Source organism: Rhinolophus hipposideros, assembly GCF_964194185.1.
Source record: "Rhinolophus hipposideros genome assembly, chromosome: 24".
Classification (NCBI taxonomy): domain Eukaryota; kingdom Metazoa; phylum Chordata; class Mammalia; order Chiroptera; family Rhinolophidae; genus Rhinolophus; species Rhinolophus hipposideros.
The window spans coordinates 35252576-35274422 of record NC_138070.1 but is presented as its reverse complement, the minus strand read 5'-3'; the positions used below and the strand labels follow the sequence as shown (position 1 = coordinate 35274422).

General features: G+C 36.6%; 1 protein-coding gene across 9 annotated transcripts in view; it reads left to right on the top strand.

The window, feature by feature from the left end:
- The first annotated feature begins 6570 nt into the window (after positions 1–6570).
- The window catches only part of VWA5A (von Willebrand factor A domain containing 5A), a 32480-nt gene continuing 17203 nt past the window's right edge, over positions 6571–21847 (top strand). For 4 of the 9 annotated variants that reach the window (XM_081038013.1, XM_081038011.1, XM_081038009.1 and 1 more), the window contains exons 1-10: positions 6571–6640; positions 9399–9456; positions 9584–9786; positions 10088–10310; positions 10432–10607; positions 10898–11012; positions 14633–14802; positions 15062–15150; positions 15344–15488; positions 15935–16014. In XM_081038013.1, the coding sequence (XP_080894139.1) occupies positions 9414–9456; positions 9584–9786; positions 10088–10310; positions 10432–10607; positions 10898–11012; positions 14633–14802; positions 15062–15150; positions 15344–15488; positions 15935–16014 (1244 nt within the window). In that variant the 5' untranslated portion in view covers positions 6571–6640; positions 9399–9413. Of the gene's footprint in view, positions 6641–7674; positions 7722–9398; positions 9457–9583; positions 9787–10087; positions 10311–10431; positions 10608–10897; positions 11013–14632; positions 14803–15061; positions 15151–15343; positions 15489–15934; positions 16015–21847 lie in introns of all 9 variants that reach the window. The other 5 variants (XM_081038010.1, XM_081038006.1, XM_081038012.1 and 2 more) reach the window with 5 other exon arrangements.

Here is a 21847-nt window from a genome sequence, read left to right as displayed (position 1 = left end):
CAAATGTGAGGTGATATCTCATTGTGGTTTTGATTTTTATTTCTCTGATGAGAGTGGTGCTAAGCATCTTTTCATATGTCTACTGGCCATGTGTATGTCCTTTGGAGAAATGTCTATTCACATTTTCTACGCTTTTTTTTTAAATTGGATTGTTAGGTGTTTTTTTGGTGTTAAGTAGCATGAGTTCTTTATAAATTTTGGATATTAACCGCTTATCAAATGTATTATTGGCAAATATCTTCTCCCATTCAGTAGGTTGTCTGTCTGTTTTTTTGATCATTTCTTTGCTTTGTAAAAGCTTGTCTTTGATATAGTCCCATTTGTTTATTTTTCTTTGTTTCCCTTACTCAAGGTGACATATCAGAAAAAAATATTACTATGAGCAATATCAGAGAGTTTACTGCCTATGTTTTCTTCCACGAGTTTTATGATTTCGAGTCTTACATTTAAGTCTTTAATCTATTTTGAGTTTATTCTTGTATGTGGTGTAAATAGGTAATCCAGTTTCATTTTTTTGCAGGTATCTATCCAGTTTTCCCAACATGATTTATTGAATAGATTATTTTTATATCACTGTAGATTTTTGCGTCCTTTGGCATAGGTTAAATACTATATAAATGTGGGTTTATTTCTGGGCTCTCTAATCTGTTTCATTGATTTGTGTGTTTGTTTTTATGTTAGTACCATGCTGTTTTGATTACTATATCCTTGTAGTACAGTTTGATATCAGGCAATACCTGATATAGTATGATACCTCCAATTTTGTTCTTCTTTTTCAAGATTGCTGCGTTTATTCAGTGTCTCTTGTGGTTTATATAAATTATCTATTCTAGTTATGTGAAAAGTGTTATTGGTATTTTGATAAGAATTGCACTGAATCTACAGATTGCTTTGTGTAGTATGGACATTTTAGTGATGTTATTTCTGCCTATCCATCAGCAAGGTATATGTTTCCATTTATTTGTATCTTCTTCAATTTCTTTCTTCAGTGTCATATAATATTCCAGGTACAGGTGTTTTACCTCTTTGGTTAAATTTATTTGTAAATTTATTTGTTCTCTATAGACCTCAGGGTTTTGGACTGCTTACCTGTCATTTCTTTTTCCAGTTTTTACCTAGTCCCTTACTTCTTAGGGTTGTGGAAGAAATTGTAACATAATGAAAACGGTACCTTCCTTGGAGACAGAGGTTCTGGAAGAACAAGTCTGTTTCTCATTAGTTATATGTTCTTGAGCAAGTCAATGGTCCTCTTTGACCTTAATATTGTCATTTGTAAAATAGAATTTTAATAATATTTCAAAGGGCGATTGTGAGATTTACATGAGATAATGATTGTACATTTCCTGACACATACTATGTGTTCTGATGATTTATTTTAAATGTAAGTTCCCAGGATAGTTAGAATAAGAATGGAGTCCTCAGTCATATAAATTTCATAATTTTAATAATTTTGGCAGCTTGGTTAAAATGACTCCATTATGTATATTCCCTGTCCCCACTCTTTCCTCAGTAATGATAGTCACTATTCCTGTCTGAAATAAAAGCTATTTGTCTTACCATGTAAAATACTTAACATTGGCTTTTCAATATATATTAGCCAGACCATTTTGTTCGGTCGATTTTATCTATTACCCATCCATCTATGGCAAGTTTCTGTTGGGCTCAGTTTTCATGTGATCTCTCCAAACATACAATTTGCAAGTTACCAGAGGTCATGAGAAAATGGTGGCTATTAATTGTAACTGCTATCACTAGTAGGTCAGGCAAAAAAATTGCTTATAAGACTTGTATACATTTCTGACATTTGCTATTTTTGAAGTCTCTCTTACAATATCTACAGTGGATAGCAATCACAAGACCTAAGAGTATATGAGATCTGACAATTAAGTTTGTGAATGTTTTGTAATGATGTTACTAACCTTTTGATATCAGAAAGATTGTTCATTATGAATCTGTACAAACTGGATGTACAATTAACAAAGTTTATTATTTGGAAGTGATGAAAAGGATGCGTGAAAATGTTAGGTGACCTGAAGTTTTCTCCAACAATTCATAGCTCTTTCATCCTGACAAAGCACCAGCTCACACGGCACTGTCTGTGAGGGAGTTTCTAGCTAGTCAACAAATAACTGTATTGAAACACCCTCCCTACTCACCTGATCTGGCCCCTAGTGCCGTCTTTCTTTACCCGAAGATAAAAGAAATATTGAAAGGAATACATTTTGATGACATTCAGGACATCAAGGGTAATACTACGACAGCTCTGATGGCCATTCCAGAATAAAAGTTCCAAAATTGCTTTGAAGGGTGGGCTAGGTTCTGGTGTTGGTGCATAACTTCCCAAGTGTTGCGTCCCTGCGCAACGAGAGTTGTGGGGAGCGAGGAGGGCGGTGCAAGGTTAAGAAAAAGCAGTAGTCATGAATAGAGTTTAAGTGCAGAGGCCAAGGGACCAGCAGCCTCAAGGTCTGAGCTGTGGCGCCTAATCGGGTCTGTGTAATAACTTTTATTAGTTTGGTGGGGAAGTAAAGGAGATAAAGCTTGTTCTGTGAATCCCATACATTATAATAGGAAACCGATTTAAGCCGGTTTGCCTGCAGACAGCTGGACTGTAAGTTGGACTGTAAGTTTCAACTTTCCCAAGGGACAAAACCTATATGCATATATATAGGAGAGCACCTCATTGAATCACTTCCCTTGCAACTCTGGGAAGGAATGCAGCCACAGAGGCTGAGGCTTTCCTTAGCCTGAGGAAGGTGGGGGGCTGTGCCCATCTCTGTGAACCTCGTGGGTTCTCCTGTTGGTCCCCACGCGACTGCGTCTGGCTTGAGTTCTTCCTTCCGTGAGGAATCTTACTCGTCATTGACTGTCCAGTCATCTTTCTGGGACCAAACAGGGAGGCATAAGGTGCAAACACAAAGGTTTGGCAAAGTCCCTGAAAGGATCCGTCTTACAGACTCTCCTTTCTTTGGGGCCAGGTAGAAGGAAACAAAATGGTTAAGCTGTTGCATGGTGAGGTTAAGCTGCTGTGTGGTGACACCCAAGGGGAGTACTTGGAAGGTGACTGTAGTGATATTCACCAATGAGGTATCTAGGACTTTTTCTAGAATGAGTTCGCGAACTTAGTTGTCTGATCTTGTATACAACTGTCATTGTTTATATGCATTTATTTACTAATCAAATAGTTTAATGTATTTGGGTATTTATTTACTTAAAGGTTTATAAATTTTAAGAGTACATAAAGGACTAAGTGTGATAAGAGTAACGAGAAATCTTTGGTGAATTGCTATGGAAACATCAGAGCAGAGACAATGAACAAAACAAGACTTAAATGAAACTCTATGATGACAAAGGTAGTGGGAGAACAGCAGCAAATTAGAGGATGAGCAAAACAACTTATTGAAAGCCTGTTCTAAACCAGTGTTAAGTATTCTATGTGGCAACACAAATAGTTTTTATTTCAAGAAGGGAAGTGACTCTCAGAAGAACACAATGAAAATAGGTGGCAATTTATGGTCAAGACACACTGGATATTTACGGCGTATGTGTGACATTGGTGGGTGCTGAAATGAATTGAATACGTTTCTCATAATGTACAGATCCTTTTCCATTTTATGCACATATGCTTTTCATATTAGTAAAAGATAGTGTTCTTAAAATTTACTCTTTTTACTGATCATAATCAGTATGAGGTAGGATACTGGTTGTGTAGCACAAATCCTAATTCAATTAACCATTATAACTCATAGAGAAATTCATTACTTTCTCATGTAAAAGTCTATGCTAACACAGCAGTTGTATTCTATGAAAGCCTCAGGGTCTTAGGATCCTTCTATTTTGTTGCTTCTCCATTCTTATGGGTTATCACTGTAGTCTTAATGGTCCAAAATTGCCCACAAGTGAGTAGGAATAAAGAAAATTGGAGGGGAGGTTATACTCTTTTCTTTGAAAGGGTGTGATGTGGTGTTGCAAACATCATTTCTTATATCCCAGGGGCCAGAATTTAGTCATAAGTTCACACCTGGCTTTAAGGGAGGCTGGGAAATGTCTTTCTTCAGAATGACCATAGAGTTGGCTAAACTTGGCTGAAGTTGACAATTAATATTGGACAATACTTAGCAACATTCAGTTGCAAAGACAGACTTTCAGGTTGAGATACCTAATCTAAAGTAGCCTTTATTCATTCTCTATTATACCACATGTTTTGTTTCCTTTAAGCACTTTCACTACTGGATATTTTCTTGTTTATTATTTGTTTATTGAATATTTCCTCCCCCTGCAAAGTATGGTCAAGGTGGGTAAAAATTTTTGTCTTGTTATTTCTATAATGTTAATGTCTGGAACAATGCCTTGCATATAGTAGAAGCCCAATACATATATGTTGACTAAAAGAATGAATTATATGTTTCTCTCTGAGAAGTTTGATCATTGGATTCATTAAATAGTTTACATGAAAAGAATGAAATTATTCATTGTGTTTAAACAAAATATGAATAAGTAGACATATAAAATGCATTTACATTTTTAATAGCTATAAAGGACTATTTAGTAGTATATATTGTGCCAGGTTCAGTAGCCCTTCCAATAACCAGAATCATGTGCATGTTTCTTGATTCAGTTCTTTCCAACCGAGCTGCCATGTCTGGTCTGTGGCAGACTTCTAGTTCTAACCTCTTTAGTCCAGCTGCATCAGATAATGAAATTTACTCAGTTTTCCAACTTCCCCTCGTTGTTGCCCAGATACTTCAGCCAACAGAAAGAAGTTACAACCACAAGAAACAATACCAGACATAATTTCTATTAAGATAAAAGGATTATTCCCTCTCACAATTAGCTTGATACATGTAAAGTACATGGTCTTAGGGCCTAATACTGATAAAATAGAATCTGTGCTTATTTTGTGCTTTACTGTGTGTGTGTGTGTGTGTGTGTGTGCGCGCGCGCGCGTGAGTGTGTAGATACATACAGAGGGTGCCAAAAAAACGTATACACATTTTAAGAAAGGAAAAAACTGTATTAATATATACCAATAACAAAAGATGAGTACAAGTCACATTTGACTTCCGCAATTACAAGAGGTACTCAAAGTGGTTACCATCAGTGTCCAGACACTTCTGATTATGGCGAACTACTGCTTGAGCAAAGTTGACCAAAGTGTTAACATCTCTTAAAATGTGTATACATGTTTTTGTCACCCCTGGAGTATATATATACATATATATATATATATATATATATATATACACTTTATGTGTATATATATATATATATACTTTCACATCTATTAATATCCGTTGGACTATTAAAAACACCCAGGAAGGTAGGTATGTCATTATCCCCATTTTACAGATAAGAGAACACACTCAAAGACAGTAAATGTACCACAATGAATACATTGCAGAGACCAAAATCAGGCTGAGTCTTCAATACACATATTCTTTCCCCTATACAGATTCTCCACAGCAACATGACTCTTTCTTTAAGCCTCAGATTTAATGGGATATTTTTAAGTAGAAAAAACATAGGGAACTTCCTCACTTCTAATATCTCTTAACCAGGAAAATGAGCACAGATAGTCTCAGTCACTTGTGTTATCACCCCCCAAAACTTGATTTAAGATCCTGATGAAAAACCCATAATGACTCATGACTGCAAGACTTGGTTCCTGTGCTCATTGTCCTGGCTCCTCATCGTGCTCCCCCACCACAGCCCCCTTTTGTAGGGAGGATACAATCCTGGAACAAATGACTCAAATTAGAGTTGAAAAGTCAATGACATTGTGGGGACAAAGCCCCAAAAAGCAGTTTCCATACTCTCGGCCTCACATAGAAAGGTGGCCATCAGCTGTGGCTAGTTGGCCATCAGCTGTAACCCGTAAGCCATTGGCCACTAATATAACTGCTGTGGCTACGCTAGCAGAGAGAATGGGGGCTAGCAAGAAGATGGTGGCTGGGCTGGCAAGCACGGATTGCAGTTAGCACGGAGGAGTGCGGGTTGCAGACTGCAGAGAAGTGGACAGTGGGTTGCAAACAGTGTGGCTCCTGCTTCCTGTTCCTCCAGCCCAGCCGCCAGGGAGAATATATTGGTTTGACTCCCCTACTTATGGCTCCGTGGGTGTTCCTTTTTGGCCTCACCATGTCCTGTGTTCTTATGTGGGGAGCAGGACCAGAGACCCCGCAGGAGACCCCGCACGACAAATGGCACAGCGAGCAGGGTCCCCTGCGTGACAGACATAAAGCCCATAAAGTTCAGGGCCTAGCACACAGTATTATTAGCAGGGCCTAGTGAACCCTTGGTAATTAAGTCTATTACAGAAATATGCAGTTTTTGATGTCATTGTTGATGTTACTATTACAGCATTTTCACTTGAAAAAATCCTTTCCCTTTGCCTACCCTCTGATTGTCTCTTAGCCTAGACCAGGCAAAGGAAAAAAAAAGCAAACATTCCAGGGTTGAAGAATTTTCCTTTGATCCAGAGAAAAGCTAATGTTAGAATACTTGTTTAAGAATTTCCCCCCGATCCCTTAGTCACGTAGTCGCTACTTTATCACCGGTCCCTAGAAGGGGGAGGGTCTTCCTGAAAATTTTCAAAGCAGATGTTTTCTCTTTGCGGTGACTCAGAGGCTCGGGACTGCTGGAGAAGGTAGGTGACCAGGGGGCCTGCGCTGGGGCTGCATCCCTCCCCTTTACCCCTGAGGACTAAAGGTCTCCCATTCTAGCTCCCTTTCTTCGTCTCCAAATGTGTTGGGGCTTGTTTTGACTGCAAACCCAAGTGTGTGTGTGTGTGTGTTTGTGTGTGTGTGTTGGGGGGGGAGCAATTTAGTCCTGGTGGGCGATCCCCTGGGTATTTCCGCAGGTTTGGCAGTTTAGGGGAATCTTGGGGAGGGGTGAGGCTGGAAGGGGAGATTTAGCCATATCCTAATCATCCCAAGAACCGTCTTCCGACTTTTCTTCTCTTTTACTTTACTATTCTCTCCCTCCCTCCCTCCCTCCCTCCCTCCCTCCCTCTTTCAGATGGACAGTTAGCGTTTCCTCAATTTTATGTAAATTTATGCTGCCGAAATGGAACTTCAAGCTTCCCTCTCCCCCCTACCCAACCCCACCCCTCATCCCCAAATCGGGTTGGAGCCCCTAAGCCCTTCTATGTAGAAATTCAAGGGATCAACTCTGATCTCTTCAGTTAATGCTTGGATACTGAAAATCCAGGACTGAAAAATGAAAGGTTAAATCACTCTCCGTTTCTGTCCAAGGCCCACTCTGTATCCAAGTCGCCCCTGTGGCTGGATCCGGGTTCTCCACTTGTCCCCTGCCACAGGCTGCAGGGTGTGGCCACCTAGCGCTGGCTTGCTGCTCCCTCTGCCTGCTGAGGGAAGGAGTGTGAGGGAACCACACTGGGCCCCTTTTGGGACCTGCGGGTCCAGCACACGTGAAGACCCTTGGCTCAGTGAGCGGCACTCAATTCTCCTAGCTGCCTCAGGTTCAAGGCTTTGACCTTGGTCAGTTGCTCTGGCCAGTCTGCCTTACTTGTTGCTAGGTAAATTTCTGAAATGCCATCCTGAGGGAGGGAGAACTAATTCTGACCCACCATAGTTTGTACTGGGTGCAGAACAGCAAATTTCCTTCAATAAGGGATTTGTTCTAGGGTTAAAATCAGGAGAGAACCCTGTTTCTTTGTAGGAGATACCCTCTGCTTCTGTCTCTTCACCTGAAAGCCACCTCCCTTGGTGAGTCCTACCGAGCCTTACAGATTCGGTTGCCTGACAGTTTCTTCAGCTTTTGTACCCCTGTGTTCCATGTCTTTCTCTTGCTTTAAGCTCCCTGCTGGTGTTATTAGAAAGTCTTCCCTCCCTTAGCTTCAACCTGTTTTACCAGAGAACTTACCCCTATAAAGTGTCTGCATGGAAACCCTTTTCCTGAGCATCCACCCCTCTTTCCACAATCCCTACTGCCCTCTATTTCTGTTCAGTGTAAGCCATTTTGCCACCTTGTGTTTTTATCCAACTCCTTAAAATGAAAACAGACACAGAACAAAAAGCCTGATTTATTGGTGCTGATTTGTGGGGGTGGAGCATGATGTATGAGAAACACCATTGCTGTCAGATGGGTGAGCAACATGGCCATTATTCTGGGTTGGAGTAGGATGTGTTTTACATGGTGATTGGGATTTATAGACACAGAGGACCTGTAAATAGTCCTGTCAAAGCTTCAGAACCCTTGAGGGGCTGTGTCATTCTAGGAAGGAAATTTGCCTTTCTCAAGAGCCAGTATTTTTTTTGGGCTTTAGTTTACTGAGTGAAGGTTGAGGTTCCCAGTGACTCATTTGCCTCTAGACTCTGGATAAACACATTGATTTCTCTTTTCATGAGCATTCTCTGTGCACCAGGCAATTCCATTTAGCTCATTAAAGTGTATTTTCAGTGAAAATCCCCCTTATTGGTGCTGGCCATTGCAGCTCAGGTCACCCTTTGACAGAACTGGGAGAAGCAAGCTCACAGATGACTCAGTTCAGAAAGGTTGGAGGGCAGCTTCCAGTGGTATTAGCGCTAATCACTAGGACCAGACCCGCCTGTAGATTCTCTGAATAAACGAATCATAATGCAAATCATAATCTAGGTACATAAATGTATCCCTTTGTTGCCATATTACATGAAATGTTTGTCTAAGATTATAATAAATATCAGAAGATATGTTTAGGATGGTCTGATTTAAAATAGAAGACATGTTGCATATATGATATGTTAATATCTTGGACAGAGAAAACAAGCAGTAGTTTTGATTATGAGCCCCAAAGAAAAGTCGTAAAGTACGTGATCTAAATTGCAGGGGTCCATTTTGGATCCAGGTAACTTTGTATGTGCAAGTCTCTACTATTAGCAGGATTCAAAGTAATAGTAAAGGTCTATTTAACAATAGCAACAATAACAAGAACAATACTAATGTCTGTCATCATTAAGTACTTCCTATAGGTCAGGCACCATTCTAGGTACTTCATATATATTAATTCACATATGCATACACAATATATAGGTATTATGGTTTTCATTTTAGAAAGTATACAGAGATTCAGAGGAATTACGTTAATTATACTTATTGAATATACCTAAGGAGTGGTATATTAAATATACTTTTGAAAAAGTGGAGCTGGTGTTTGAACCAGCCTTAGGGTGTTTCAGAGATTTCCTGTTTAGTGGATACTTGGTGAACTTCCCCACCTGGGTCTGGCATTTAGAAGGAGCCTTACTATTGGTAACTTTGGCCCCTTTTCAGCTTTTTTCTCCTTCCTAGCTCCATCATTAACCCCGTGAATATATTTTTATGCCAGAGCCAAGCACATAAGGTAATGGTATTTGAATAGATAATCCCCCACATGTCACTCTGTTCATGATGTGTCTTTTCCATAGTAGCCCTGTGTCACCATGGTGCGTGCCTGTGGCCTACTAACCCGCCTGGAGGAACCAGGTGAGCCTGATTCGTGACTTTTACATGCCATTCAAACACTTCCTTACTTACACCTAGCACAATGCCTGGCCTGCAGGCAGCATTCTATTAAAGTTTGGTGAACTCTTGAAATTTGGTCTATCTCCAGTGCCACTGAAGAGCATCTCTGTGACCTTGTCCATTTGTGAGTTTGTGGCTGGTGTGTCTGCTACCTTAAATTATGAGAATGTGGAGAAAACTCCTTTGGAGGCCTTCTTTGTATTCCCCATGGATGAAGACTCAGCTGTCTATAGTTTCGAGGCCATGGTGGATGGGAAGAAAATTATGGCAGAATTACAGGACAAGATGAAGGTACTAGGGATGGGTACATTATCTCCTCCCTTCTTATTTCCTTAATGCATACTCTTTAGGATCTGTAGCAAATATAACTTCAGAGATATACTGATATTGAATGCTTTTACTTCACTCCTCTCTAGCTGCGATTTTCCTTACAGCATGTGGAGGGAAAAATCAATGAAGCACTCAAAGTATATCTGTGAACTTGGCAAGACAAATCATAGGCCCTCCTCACCAGTCTTTGTTTTCTGTACCACTCGTCTCTTTATCAGCCATGTCACCTTTGATACCACCTTGCTTTCTCTGTTCTCCCTAGGCCCACGGCAACTATGAGAATGCCATCAGCCAGGGCCACCAAGCCTTCCTATTGGAGGAGGACAAGTGCTCCAGGGATGTCTTCTGTTGTAATGTGGGGAACCTCCATCCTGGGTCGAAGGCGGCGCTCACCCTGAAGTATGTGCAGGAGCTGCCCCTGGAAGCAGATGGCGCCCTGCGCTATGTGCTCCCAGCTATTCTGAATCCTCGGTACCAACTCTCTGGTGAGTATCTGCTCTCTTTGAATGACAGTGGTGGGTGACATAACTGGGGAAATCCCTACAGAGTTGTAGGGGTTGTAAAAAGTATGGGAAGGGAAAACACAACTAAGGTAACTTTTTGTAGGATGGCCTGAGGACAGTTGCCTTAAAATGAAGACTCTTGCAGTCCCGTTGGAGGACCTGCCCTACACACTCAGCATGGTTGCCACCATCAATTCCCAGCATGGCATCCAGAAAATCCAATGCAACTGTCCCTTGAGTCCCATTGAGTACCTTGGAGATGATAAGACATCTGCTCAGGTAATTACTAAGACAACACTGTTGTTGCCAGCACCCCTATTCTTAGGTCTTAATCTGATTCTTTACCAAGTGTTTCCTAAATGTTCCTTACTTTCCCTTATTAACCCAGAGGGAATCACACTGCTCCTTCTTTATCCTCATTCAATCTCCAGAATCTCATCTCCATTCTTACCCCTGCTTCTGACTATGCTCGCTCATGGAAGAAGCCTGTAGTTCTCAGCTCTGACCTCAGCCCCAAGTAGCAATCACTGATAATGCTAACATGGCTTCTTTGCCTGTTCCCAACTCAGACTTCCTTGGCTGAGGGACACAAATTTGATCGAGATGTGGAACTCCTAATTTACTACAATGAGGTACATACCCCCAGTGTAGCTGTGGAGATGGGGAAACCTACAACGGAGCCAGGTATTTTCTTTCTCTCTTTGTAGTTACTTATAAGGGATAACTCCTGTTTTGGAATAACCCTCAAATTATCTTCACTTTTCTTTCCTTCTATTCAGTAGTAGGTAAAAAACTGAAATAGCTTTGGCATGGAAAAATAGTTCAGGTCAATGAATATCATGTGACTATGTCTTATAGGCAAATTTAAGTGAATCAGTGATAATTGGACAAAGGATATGAGCAAATAATTCACAAGAGGAATAATTTAAAATTTATGACAATTTAAAACATTTAAAAAATTTATGACAATTTAAAACATATGAAAAGTTTTACTTTTCAAATTTTTAAAGGTTTCTAAATCTAATAATGCTTCATGCTTTAAACGGTGAGGTAAATTTGGCACTCATACTGAGATTGCTTGAAGAAAAACAATTTGGTATCAAACTTCTGAGAAGAAATTTGGCCATATGTGTCAAAATAACTGTTCATTTTGGTAATTCTAATTTTGAGAAGGTTACCTAATGAAATAAATCTAAATATAAGTAAAATTATGCACTGAAATATCCTCGGCCATTTTAATAATATCAAAGATTAGTCAGCAATCAAAATGTCTTGCAGTATCTAAATTCACTGTGCTAGATATACTTGATGAGTTATTATGCAGCTATTAAAATAATGTATATTGACAGATTAACATAATATGGGAAAAAGACTTCAAAAGAATGTTAAGTAAAAGAAAATTAAGTTAGTTATACAGATTATTATAAAAAATAATCTATGCATTAAGAAAAACGTTTAAACCATAGAAAATATGCAAGTAGTCATTGTGATTAGATTAAGACTAAGTTTACTTTCTTAATTTCTTTTTTTAATCTAATAAATATATTTTATCGATTAATCACAACAACGTGTAATCTCACCTGGAGTTCTTTTTCTGTCTTTTCTTTTTGGAGTAAAATTTATTATAACTTTTTAAGTATATGGTTCTGTTGCTTTATGTACATTCACCTTTTTGTGTAACCATCACCACCATCCATCTCCAGAGCTTTTTTATCTTACCTTAGTTTCTTAATTTCTAAGATTAAATTTGGTTTCTTAATAAGTTTATTTTTTTAATTTTTTAAATTTCTCTTATTTTTTAAAATTTCCTTAACATATGTATACTTTTCCTAATAATTATAACTAGTGTAAACCATGCAGTCTGTTGCTATCTTGGGGCCTTCCTGGGCTGCCATGCCCCTGGATTGCAGGGACCATGAAGCATAACTGGAGACAAACTCCTACTTCTGAAGCATTTTCCACATTTGTGGAATGCAAGCATCCTTGTGGACAGTAATAGTCAAAATGCTATGTCTTGGGTTAGTCTCTTCGATAACTGCAACTGCTATAAAGACAATTCCCTGTAGCTAGTCTTCAGTAGGCCGTCTTTCTCATTGTTCATGCTTGGCAAAGGTAGCTTCATACGTGAGCTCATGAATTGGAACTCGTTAGTTTGCCCTCACTTGTTCAACCATTTTTGCTTAGGGAAAGCTGTCCATGCTACACCTCTTAGAGGGGGCTCCCAACCTCAAACAAATTTGCTCCAGTTCCTCTTTCATGAAGCTCCATGGAAGCTCTTTGTACATTAGTTACCTGGTTTTGTCCTTTCCTTTTGTCAAGTTCCTCCTTGCGTGCCCATGAAATACTCCCACAATAGTGATCTGGTTTTCAGTCAGGATTGTTTTAATACACCAGAGAAAGATTTTAAATGTTGGATCTTAAAAGGTAATGATTAAGATCTCAATCCCTTTCCTTCCAAGAAGTTCCATTGGCCCCTTTGCAGATTTCTTCATCTGTTCCTTATGACCAGCTCTGTAGGCCATAGGAGGACTTTATGAGTCTTGTGAATCGCCTTCAGCAGGGCTGCTCAAATCTTGCTTTTTTGATCATGTGTTTGGTCAGGATGACTTGCTATTACCATCTATACAAAGAAGTAAATGACAACTGGCAGCTTGGGTCACTAAAACCATTTAGAGTTATGCTAAATGAAGCATACCATTACATGCTGAAAATGCAAAATAGACTTTTTAAAACCTTAGAATGTACTTACCATATTAAGAATGTCACTTTTTAGAAAATATATATTTATAATTTAATAGAAATGGTTAAATAAAAACAAAATGTATAAAGAATTTTATAAAATTATCATAAAGAGATTAATCTGCGTTAAGCTTTAGATTGAGTTCCTTAAGTGTATTATGTCACTTAATCCTTAAAATAATCTGGAGGTAGATATTACTACCTTGATTCTTTAGATGAGGAGCCTGAAGCTAGCAAGCAGAAGAGTGAGTGTTTGAAATGGTTCATTTAAAAATGAGGGAGCAGAGATTTGTGGAGGTAAAAATAATTTGAGCCAAGCCACAAGAATTATAGTAGATAACACATATATAGTGCTTACTGTGTATCTGGCATTGTTCTAAACAGTTTAGATATATCACCTCATTTCATTCTCATGGCATTCTTCTCACATGTAACTATAGTGCCAGTCCAACTATACCCAGTTATCTCTCAGAATGGAAAGGAATCTACCTTGCCCATTAAACAAAGCTACACATCTACCATATGTCCAGAAATCTGGATTGTGTAAAAGTTATTTTTGAACCAAGGTGCTATCAAGTATTTGCTGAACGTCACCCATTTTATTTGGAAGCAGTTTGGTTGTTGGGGGTATACCGTGGGTAAGAGAGTAAACTGAGTCAGGTCCTGTAGTCACACTGAATCCCAGAGTTACTGAGAATTTAAAACTATAATCCTGGAATCACTATAAAAATAGGATATTGGAATTAGATCCTATGTCTTCTTATCTGAGTAGTCTCTGAACTGTTAAACTACAATTGATATAAACCAGCCATGCTCATTACATCACTCTCAATACTAACATTTCAATTCCTGCATCACTTTTCATTTTCTGTGCAAAATAAAATCACAGCTTTGTATTTGACAACTTGGTGACATAGGCCGGCTCCCATTGTTTCCTCAATACTATTGTTTGGATGATGCTATTAGAGTTCCAACACACATTGCAGTGCTTCTCTTTTTTGGTTTGGGAGAATATCAGTAAGTACTTCACAACCAAAGCAGATATACTTTTCTTGGTGTGCGTGACACTTACATTCTCAGCGCTTGTAAATTGTCAACATAAGAACTGTCCATATGAGCATCATTTTTTCAAACCTGTAATTAAAGACTTAAATAAGGACCCATGTGAAAAATTTCCCATTGATTTGATTCGAAGAGAGTGTGTCTCTGTAAATAGTATACTAGCTTGATTTTTTTTGGCAAATGCTGGAACATTTTAACTTAACGTATTTTACTCATTTGCATAGCTGCTAGTAAACTAGCATCCAATTATAGTATTTTATTTATTGCTTGTGCCTGGTAACCTCAACTGTCTTCTTTTTCATATCTGTTCTGCTTCTGTATCTTTGATGTTTACAACTCACCTCAAACCCTTTCCCAGCAGATATAGTATAAAGATCAAGCAATGTTTTAGATTTGGGTTTTCTCAGCTTCCTATGTAAATCATTGCAATTGATTCTTGGGGTCTTTAGTATGTATTCTTGAGTTCCTGTTAACCTTACAGTGTCCTTATCCTTTCTGAGTAGACTGTTTGATGGGAGATCCATGTGCAATGGTGAGTTTCTACCCGAATATTCCAGAAGCTCAGCCACCAATTACCTATGGAGAATTTGTCTTCCTCATGGACCGCTCAGGAAGTATGCAGGGCCCAATGAGTAAACAGGATAAATCTCAGCTGCGCATAGAGGCAGCCAAGGTAAAACTAGTTCTTTTCTTTTTCTGGTCACATCCTCAAGTGAAGATGAATCTTAGGGGTTAAATTAGGGCCCAGCTGGAACTTTGGGTCTGTTTCATCTGAACTACAGTTAACATGACCACTCTGAGGCTAGCATTGAAATATAAGGGCCTGGAGGCACGATGGGGGAGAAGGCCCATACCTTCAGGAATTACATTGGCAGGGTCCGTGTGTCTGAAAGTATCCTCTCTCACCATCTCCTCATACTCTCTTCCTTCAGGAGACACTGATTTTGTTGCTGAAGAGTTTGCCTATAGGCTGTTATTTCAACGTGTATGGATTTGGATCTTGCTATGAGGCATTTTTTAAGTAAGTTTCTAGAAAGGCCATAGAGAGTTCAAAAAGATAACTCTAAAAAATGGATTTAAGGGGGTTACTGTAGAGTTGATTTTAGCATTGGGGATTTCAGGTGAGGTGTTTACAGTGGCAGTATCTCAGTGGAGGGACTGAATGCTGGACAATGTCAAGTAGCTATGTCACTAGATGTGTTTGTTTTTCTTAGGCGTAGTGTGAAGTACTCTCAGCGTACCATGGAGGAGGCACTGAGGAAACTTAAACTTATGAAGGCTGATCTAGGGGGCACGGAAATCTTGACACCACTCAAGAACATTTACAGTGGACCTTCTATCCCGGGCCACCCCCTACAGGTAAGAATCAGAACAAAGCTAACAGAAGGGGACCAAGAGAATGAATCTCTGTTCAAGAATCCATAGCCCTGAGCTTCACTGTAGGATTGTTGAAATATGGTATGTAATTCAAAGTCATCTATCATGCAGCAAAGAGAAAAAGACAAGAGGCATTCGATAGAATTCCCCTTCCTTAGCTCCATGCTATAGACTATGGATGATGGAAATTCTCCTATGCACGGCCACAGTAGCCTGAGGTGAAACTCATTGGGGAAGATGGTGGAAATTCCCAGTGTTCTGAACAAACTGAGAAAATGGTCCAAGTGACAGTGGACCATTAGGAATCTCATGCCTGTCTTAAAAGGCATCAGAGTCTCTGGAGTGAAACAGTTGGGTTATTCAAGGGCAAATTCTGGTATTTTAGAAACAAACTTCATAGAGACTTGATGAATGTCTTCTTTCTTCAGCTTTTTGTCTTCACAGATGGAGAAGTTACTGATACATTTAGTGTAATTAAAGAAGTTAAGAGCAACAATCTGAGGCACAGGTATGAAGCAAATGTGATTTGTGGGTGACTGACGCAAGTAGTACCACATGTAACCTAGTGCCACATGATACCAGTGTTGACATTCCTCTCAGAGGACAGAATGATTCAAGAATTTTAGTTTTACCACCTGACAATTCTTTTCTATATTATTTTTCCTTTTCTACTAAAAAATAAAATAATTTTCAATTTTCTAAATAGCGTCAATAACACAATGATATCATAGTCCCTTACTCTTTCTAAAACACGATGGAAAAAAGTATTGAATAGTAAGACTTTTTTTCTTAGTATAAATATTTTTATTAAAGTAAAACACAGAAAGCTACACAAATCGTAAGTCTGCAGCTGGATGAATTATCAGCATGAACACACATTGTAATCACCACATAGATCAAGAATTAGAATGATAGCAGTACCTCTCCATCTCTCCCCTTTTCTGTAACATCCCAAATTTAATTATTACCCATTTTTTCCTTTCCAAAAGAGACAGCTTTCCTGAGTTATAACACCATGGATTATTTTTGCTTACTTTTTAATAAAAGTTAATGTTATACAGTATGTTTTTGTTTCTGTGTATCTTACAATTTCAAAGTAATACTAAGTGACTATTATATGGATAACTAAAAAAGAATGTTTTTTGCCTTTGAAAAGAACATGATTTTATAATTGCAGTTATTCACTTATTATATATATTTTTTCATTTTTGTAAAAATACCAATCCTTTGTATATGGATTTAAGAATTATTTTTAAATCAGTTTTTGTTAAAATTTTACAGTTTATACAAATATAAAAAAGACCTCACTAAAAGGGAAGTGGGGAAAAGTTCTAATCTAAGTAATTTTGGACACAATTTATTATTTTTGTTTACTTTTTAATAAAAGTAAATGTTATACAGTATGTTTTTGTTTCTATGTATCTTGCTTTTTTCTCTCAGCAGTATGTTGAGATTCATCCATATTTTGTACAAAAACCATTGTTAATTTTCATTGGTGTATAGTATTCCATAGGATGATTAAACCATAATTAATTTATTGATTCTGCTGTTGATGGACTTTGTTTTAGCTGTTAGAAATAATGCTTTTATGAACATCCTTGCATTCTTATACATGTATTTTTTGCATGCACACACTCGTGTGCACATATATATGCATGTTTATTTTCACATGTACACATACACACATTTCTTTGAGTTGACATAGTTGTGGAATTTATTGGTAATGCAATTTTTCAAGTTATTGTATTAACTTCATTCACACCAGCATTCTCTATCCAAAATTTGGCATTGTTTGTGTTTTTAAATTTTAATTTATTGGGTGTGTAGTGGTATCTTACTAAGATTTTAACTTGCATTTTCTTAGAAACTAAGAAGTGGAGCACCTTTTTATATTTATTGACAACTTGGATGTACTCTTTTGTGAAGTACCTTCAAGTCTCTCTTATGTTTTCTCTCTTTTTTTCAACAGATCTGTAGTTCATTCTGTAGTCTAAATATAAGCACTATGTTAATATTTTCTAGAAACTTATTTTTTACTCTTAAAATGGTATTTTGTTTATTAATAGTTGTTCTTCGTTTTAATATAGTTTAATTTTGTAGTGTTTTTCTTTTTGATTAGTATTTTTTGTATCCTGTTAAAAAGGCTTTCCCTCCTGCATGTCATGAAGCTATTTTCCTGTGTTATTTTCTAGAAGTTTTTTTTTTTTTTTTTTTTACGGTTAGATCTACAGTTCACCTACAATTCATTTTTGTGCATTGTGTGAGGTAGGGGTCAGGTTTCATTTTTTTTTTTCATGTGGATATGAAATTGACCCTGCATCATTTATTGAAAAGTTTTTCCTTTCCTCACTGATATACAGTGCCGTTTTTGTCACAAATAAGCATTTATTTACACATGTGTGGATTTTTTTGGATCCTCTGTTTCTTTCCATTGGTCTATGTATCTAGACATGTGCCAGTACTACATTATATAAATTAATGAGCTTTCGGATAAATCTTAATTTCCAATAGAATAGGTCCTCTATTTTGTTCTTTTTCAAGATTATCTTATCTATTCTTGAAACTTTGTGTTTGTATTTTAAAATTAGCTTGTCAATTTTTACCAAAAAAGGGAAAAACTATTGGGATGTTGGTTAGAATTGCCTTTATAGTTTTGGGAGAATTGAGTATTTACTCTATTTAGTATCCAGTTTATTTAAATGGCACATCCTTCCATTTATTTAGGCTTTTCTTGATTCTTCTAAGTGTGTTTCCAATATTTTACTTAAAAATTTTAAACCTATAGAGACGTTGTAAGAATAGAACAGTAGACCCTCATATGCCTTTCACTCAGGTCTGCTAGTTATCAGCATTTTACCACATTTGCTTCACCTGTTATTTTTTATCTGAACTATTTGAGAGTAAGTTACAGATATTTTAACCCTTCATATGCAAATAATTATGCATTCATCTAAAAACAGGGCATCCTGATAAATAACCAAAATAAAAGTTCAAAATTCAGTATATTTAATGTTGAGATAACAACTTCATCTAAATATAGGCCATATTTGCCAATTTTTCTAATAATGTCCTTTATAGATTTACTTTGTTTGATTTGGTTTTGTTCCAGAAACAAGTATTTTATTTCATTGTTATATTTCTTTAGTCTTCTCTGGTATAATTTCAGCTTTTCATTCTTTTTCATGACACTGACATTTCTGAAAGAGTACTAGCTAGTTATTTTTATAGAATCTCAATTTATGTTTGATTTTTTAAAATTCATGTTTAGATTAATATTAAACATATTGGAAGAAATAACCCAAAAGTAACTGGGCCTGGTATTGTGACCAGTTCAAGGTGGTATCTGATAACTTTGAAATATTGTAAACATCCTGTTTTCAACAAATATTTACTCAGGAGTTTTAGCATTCACTGATGATTATTGCCCGAGTGCTATTACTATCAGTGGTTATAAAATGGTGATTTTTCAATTCTGTTAACTTTTCCATATTTATTAGTTGACATCCTACTATAAAGAAGTTAGCTCTCTCCCCTCCTTCCTCCTTCCCTCTTTTCCTTTGTTTTGTCAATATGTACTTTTGAATTCTTTAATTACCTCCCAATTCTTTGAGATTCATTACTCTCATCATTCATTTAGATTGTCAAAAGTTCCCGATTTGGCCAATGGGAACTCCTTTTAACTTGCTCCTATATCATTTTCACATGTCTCTTTGGTTTATGAATATTTCCTTTCTTTCTTAAAAAAAAAAGAAAATGTTCCAGACTCACCTGTACTTTCCTTTTCTTGTAGCCAGCTATTTCTATAAGAAGCCTTGTTCCTCTTAGTGAAAATGATAAATAGAAGTTAATGTTTGCATATTAGGTGTAACTCTTTGCTACTGGCCTATTATTATTCTAGGCATTTTCAGCAGACAGACATAGCAAATGATTAAGAAAAACACAAATGTTCACTTCTACCCACTTCTACTTTCTTTTTCCTTTTATTCCATGTTTGTGTTTTCTTTCCTCCATGGTGAGAAACGTGGCTTCCCACAAAATCAGTACATTTATTCATTTCCTTAATCTAATAATACACATAAAATCTTTCTGCAATGTTTTTTAAAAGATTTTTATTAAAATATAACTAACATGCAATATTGTATTAGTTTCAGGTGTACACCATAGTTATTTACCATTTATATATATGAAGAAGTGATCCCCATAAATCCAGCAACCATTTGACACTGTACCATGCTACCACAATATTATTGACTATATTCCCTATGCTATATATTACATCCCCATGACTCAGTTGTTTTATACATAAAAATTTGAACTTTATTCCCCTTGATCTTCACCCCCGTTTTTTAGTTTTTCAATTACAGTGATTAGACATTTACAAAATTTATGAAGCAGTCCCCCTGACTAGTCTAATACCCACCTGACATTATACATAATTATTATCATATTATTGACTATATTCCTTAGGCTTTACTTTATATCCCCATGACTATTTTGTAATTATAACTCGTAGTTCTTAATCTTTTTACTTTTTTACCCTGTCCTCCCATTTCCCCTCCCATCTGGCAACCAACAGTTTGTTCTCTGCATCTATGAGGCTGTTTCTGTTTTGTCCTTCTCGGTCTGACTTATTTCACTTAGCATAATACCTTCCAGGTTCATCCATGTTGTCGCAAATGGTAAGGTTTTATTCTTTTTTATGGCTGAGTAATATTCCATTGTATATATGTATCACCTCTTCTTTATCTAATCACCTATTGACAGACACTTGAGTTGCTTCCATATGTTGGCTATTGTAAATAGTGCTGCAATGAACATAGGAGTGCATATATCTTTTTGAATTAGTGTTTTGGATTTCTTTGGATAACTACTCAGAAGTAGAATTGCTGGGTCATAAGGTAGTTCTGTTTTTAATTTTTTGAGGAACCTCCATACTGTTTTCCATAGTGGCTGCACCAATTTGCAATGCCACCAACAGTGCATGAGGATTCCCTTTTCTCTTCATCCTTGGCAACACTTACTGATGTATTGATGATGACCATTCTGGCAGGTGTGAGGTGATATTTCTGTGGTTTTAATTTGTATTTCTCTAATAATTAGTGACATTGAGCATCTTTTCTTATGACTGTTGGCCATGTGTATGTCCTGTTTGGAGAAATGTCTATTTAGGTCTTCTACCCAAATTTTAATTGGATTGTTAGGATTTTTTTGTGTTAAGTTGCATGAGTTCTTTATAAATTTTGGATATTAACCCCTTATCAGATAAATTACAATGTTTTATAATTCTCTGTGTAGAGGTCTTCATGAGTTTTTCATTAGATTTTTTTCCTCAGGTGTTTGATGCTATTTTAAATAGTATTTTTAAACATTTTAATTACTAGATGTTTATTTCTACATAGAAATTGATTATGATAGCTTATTAAATTTATGTTAGCCTTGTATTCAATGACCTTGCCTGATGTAGATATTAATTCTAATAGTATATTTATATATTCTTGTAGATTATCTATGGATAATCATGTTTGCAAATAATGTCAGTTTTTCCTTTCCAACCCTTTTATCTTTATTTTTCTTTCTTTATATATTGCCCTGGAAAGAGCCTCTAGTACAAAGCTGAGTAGTAGTGGTAATAGCTAATATCCTTATCTTATTTTGGACTTCAGAGGGAACATGTTTAACATTATATCAATAGTGTCATTGTTTGCTATAGGTCTTTTTGTACACATTTTGTATCAGATTAAGGAATTTTCCTTATATTTCTGTTTTGAGAGTTCTTTTTCTTTCTTTAAAAAAATAATGAATCATTGTTGAATTTCATCAAATGCATTTTATTTATCTGTTGAGATGTGTATGATTTTATTCTTTCTTTTTTTAATTAATTAATTAATTTTAATTTTTTTTTAAATTAATTTTTTCTTTTTTCTTATAATGTGTGAATTATAATGACTGTGCTTACATGTTAGACCAATCTTGCATTTCTGAAATAAACCCAAATTAGTGGTGAGTTACTAACTTTTTTCATATGTTTTTTTGATACAGTTGGCTAATAATTGTTTAGGATTTTTAAATCTATTTTTATGGGAAATATTGACATGTTTTTTTGTTATAATATTCTTGTGGGTTTTGATACTAGTTTTTTGTTGGCATCATAAAATGAAGTGAGAAGTGTTGCCTGTTTTTCTATTATCTGAAAGATTTTTTTTTCATGTTTGCTATATGTTGCCAAGAGACTTTTCTGTGGGAAGGTTTTGAAATCTCTTTAATTGTAATAGAACTATTTATATTTTTATATATTCTTGATTTGTGTGGGAGTTTGTGTATTTTATCTAAATTTTCAAATT